Consider the following 3,975-nt stretch of genomic DNA (forward strand, 5'->3'; position numbering starts at 1 on the left):
GGAGGAGGAGGAGGAGGAGGAGGAGGAGGAGGAGAAAAGAAGGAGAAGAAAGGTGGAGGGGGGAGGCTGGAGAGATGGCTTGGAGGCTAACAGCACTGGCTGTTCTCCCAAAGGTCCTGAGTTCAATTCCCAGCACCCACAGGGTGGCCCATAGCCATCTATAATGAGATCTGATGCCCTCTTCTGGCATGTAGGTATAGATGCAGGCAGAATACTGGATAGATAGATAGATAGATAGATAGATAGATAGATAGATAGATAGATCGATCGATCTTTATATAGTGGCTGGAGAGATGGCTCAGTGGTTAAGAGCACTGGCTGCTCTTCCAGGGGATAAGAGTTCAAATCTCAGCACCTGCATGGTACAATGCAGCTGCTGTAACCCCAGTTTAAGGGGCTCTGACACCTTCACACAGACATACGTGCACGCAAAACACCAATGCATGTGCAATAAAAATAAATGAATTTAAAAATAAAAAAAGAATAAGATAATATAGAACCGGGTCTCCGCTCACCTGGAGAGGGCCTGGTGCCAAGCTGAGGTATAGAGATGGAGGAGCACTTGGTATGGCCAGCCCTAGAGAGGCTGTCTGAAGGGAGGGCAGAAGAACGAATGCTCAGGAAAGAGACATAGGCTGGTCTAGGGTGGCTGCTGTGAGTGGCCATGGTGTAAGCACAGCTGAGGAGGCTGTGAAGCAAAGACAGAAGGCAGGCCATCCGCGCAGGAGCTGCAGGCCTAGACAGCAGCGTGCGGACTGCATATCCGGGCTAGACTGGGTTTGGTCTATCTTTTTAGTTGCTCTTCCTGCAAGAACCATGGAGTATCACCTGTCTGCTCTACTGCCAGGCCCAAAAAGTCTCCTTCCTACTGGTCCTGTTTGGCTGTGGCAATCTGTTCTGTGGGCCCCTCCCAAATGGCCTGGATCTCGTGTCTTACTTAGCCCAGCACAAGATGTCATGCGGGTGAGGGAGGAGACCCTGTGAATGCCCCCCCCCAGGACACAGCCTCACCTTCCTGTTATGGGCATCCAAGATGCTGTGCCGAGAAACATCCACCAGCTCTCCCTCCAGCAAGACACCATTTCCCCTGCGGATGAGAAGGGAGGGAGGAATGCCGGTTCCGTCAGCCACACTCAGATGGGTGAGAATCTGACAGCCACACTCAGATGGGTGAGAATCTGACTGAGACAGAAAGCCCAGTTCCCTAGCTACCAGTCTCTGAGCACGCCTAGAAGGGACCAAACGCTCATGGCTTCCCCTATCACAACCTCCATCCCTCCAAATGAACCTTCCCAGGCTGTTCAAAGACCAAGAGGTGCCCCTCCACAGACAACCCAGGAATTATTTTGATTCTTACCCACAAATGAGGAGCAAACAGCTGCCTGGCTGCGTGCGCTCCTCTGATGCTGGCCTAAGATCATGAATGCAGAGGCACTGTAAACTATAAGTACTTACTAAACGTAAGGCATATTTCACAGCTGGCCTTGAAGACACACACCTGTAATCCCTGCACTTCGGACGGGGGGATTGCTGTTAGTTCAAGCCTGACCTAGTCTACACTGTGAGTCCAAGCCAAGCCTTTAATACATAGCAAAATGCTGCAAACAGATAAATAAATGACTTGACTTTAGTTGAGCAAATTTGGGAACAAATCATTTTTCCTTTTCATCCTTTAAATAAAGGGGGAAATCAACCCATCTCTGCCTTTCCAAGGGCTGGGATTAAGGCTGTGAGGCACCATGCCTAGGGTGCTTTTATTTTTATTTTTCATTTCTGTGTAAGTGTGTGTTTGTAAATTTACTAATCATGTACAGTGATGTGTACTGGTGTCTGTGGAGTCCACAAGAGGGAGTCAAAGGCCCCACAGCTGGACTTAGGAGCAATTCGGAGCCCCCTGATGTGGGTGCTGAGGCCTGAACTCAGGTCCTCTGAAGAGCAGCACGCCCTCTTCACTGTTTTAAGGAGCTTTCAAGTTCCTGTTCCCATCCATACCTACGTGGTCATCAACCTGAGGAAATGATTATTTTTCACAGATACAGCTAAAAAAAAAAAAAAAGCAGAGACTGAAGTTTGGGGATTAACTCGAGATCACAGATTTCCACACAGAATGGAACCCCAGCCAGAACCAGCCCCTGACCACGTCCAAGTGATAGCTTCCACAAAAGCAGAACCTGGGATCTGGGGGCTTTCTTTTTTGGAGCCATTAAGATGGGAAAAGGGTAGGTCTAAGAAGAGAGATTAGTGGAAGAGGGATGGGTCAGGACTCCTTGCCTCTATGTTCTTTCTCTTCTCAAGTGCTTTCTAAAAATGTTTAACTCCTAAAGACAGGATATACTGAAGGCATGTAACAAGAAAACTTGACAGATACATACACTGTGTAATGATTCACAATCAATTTTATGTACACATTAGAACCTCAGAACCTGGTCCTCATTTTATCTGAAACTGCTCCATTGGAAACCTTATGAGTTGGACTTTGGACGACGCGGCATTTGATTTTCTGGGCCTGGCTTCTTTCATATAGAATAATTCTTTGGTGTTTCTGACTGTAAATGGAACCTTCCATCCTGCCTATTACCCTCGGAAAGGCCAATAGCTCCGGATACTCCCGCCCTCCCGCTCCTGTTCCTCCACAACACGCACTAGTCACCTGTAGTGAGAAATGGCTAGAGTTTAGAGTCCTGGGGTGGGGAACGGACCGCGGTCAGTGGGAACCGAAGCACCTCCTCTGGAGTGCCATTTGGGAGTCTGGTGTCCCTCCAGCAGATGTGCTTGTGGGAGGGAATTTCAAGTTTACCTGTCTTCCCAGTGTGTGGCGGCCAGGAACCTTAGGAAGAGCAAGCGAGATGCCTAGCGTGGCTTTGGCAACCCCAGTTTATCACCTCCAAGGCCCCCTGTGTCCCAGATCAATCTCTGAGCGGGACTCAGATCCCGATTTAGATCGAGGACCACAGCCCCAGGGATGCTCCCAGGCCACCGCTGGCCAACAGCAGGGGCCAGGCTCCCAGGGACCCGACAGAGCCAATAGTTCCAGTACCCAGTCCACTTCTGGCTAGCAGGGGGGAAGAGGGGGAGCACAGCCCACCCCAGGCCAGCAGCGGGAGAAACGCTGCCAGCAAACCGGAGCGGACAGAGCACAGCCTACCCCTGGTGGGCGGCGGGGTCCCAGGCCCCCCGGAGTCGCGCGGTCTGCACGGCCTTGTTGCGGAGGGCGCTGTCGTGGTAGATGCGGCTCATTCTGCCCACGCCGAGGCCCAGCGGCCCCAGGAAGCAGCCTGGCGTGCGGGGCGGGGCACCTCGAGGACAGGAGCCCGGAGGTCGCTGCAGCGCCGGCTTTCCCAGCTTGCAGCTCCCGGAACTGTTGCTGCCTGCCCCGGGCGTTCCCAGGCGGGACTTAAAGGGGCCGAGCCTCATTCCTGACGGTCAGACCTCGCGCACGGGCAGGGGGCTTTCCAAATGACAGTCCTTCACGTCCTTGTAGTCTAAGACAGAAAGGTAGAGAGTTCGGGACTCATCTGTACTCCGCAGAGACCCCGTCTCTAAACACATCAATGAACGAAAAAGCGGCGGTAGAAGGTCAGGAATTGTAGATCTTGGGTTGTGGGAGAATATTTTCTCAGGGAGCAGGGAGGGAGAAGAGGAAACGACAGAGTGGTCTGCATAGACGCTGCCCCTTCCGCCCTCCCGTGGTCCCGCAGAGGCCTAGGGAGTTCCAGGGATGCGTGAAGGAGTAGGGATGGATGTCAGATCGGCTGCAAAGGAACCCTGAATCGGCAGCGTGAGCGCGGCAAGTTCCTCAACCTTTCCAAGCCCGCGCTGCTTCCGCGGCGAAACAGAGATAAAAGTCAGCATCCGGTGGTTGGTAAAGATGGAACTCGCCCTCTCCTCGTCTCGGGGACCTACCACTACTCTCCCTCCCGCTTCTCACAGATCCCCATCGATCGCTTCTCCAGCCCCTCAGTGCCCTCTGCTCCA

The 3,975-nt window shown here is 52.6% G+C and overlaps 1 protein-coding gene across 4 annotated transcripts in view; it reads right to left on the reverse strand.

Moving 5' to 3' along the window:
* Positions 1 to 3,429, reverse strand: part of Arpin (actin related protein 2/3 complex inhibitor) — a 12,902-nt gene extending 9,473 nt beyond the window's left edge. Inside the window, exons 1-3 of one of the 4 annotated variants that reach the window (XM_055623654.1) lie at positions 3,146 to 3,429; positions 1,012 to 1,087; positions 516 to 590 (exon numbers count right to left, since the gene is read on the reverse strand). In XM_055623654.1, coding sequence (XP_055479629.1) covers positions 516 to 590; positions 1,012 to 1,087; positions 3,146 to 3,414 — 420 coding nt within the window. In that variant the 5' untranslated portion in view covers positions 3,415 to 3,429. The remainder of the gene's footprint in view (positions 1 to 515; positions 591 to 1,011; positions 1,088 to 3,145) is intronic. The other 3 variants (XM_055623657.1, XM_055623655.1, XM_055623658.1) reach the window with 3 other exon arrangements.
* Between the last annotated feature and the right edge of the window lie 546 nt (positions 3,430 to 3,975).

The sequence above is a fragment of the Psammomys obesus genome, unplaced genomic scaffold (assembly GCF_907164565.1).
Source record: "Psammomys obesus unplaced genomic scaffold, mPsaObe1.curated_primary_1811, whole genome shotgun sequence".
NCBI lineage: Eukaryota > Metazoa > Chordata > Mammalia > Rodentia > Muridae > Psammomys > Psammomys obesus.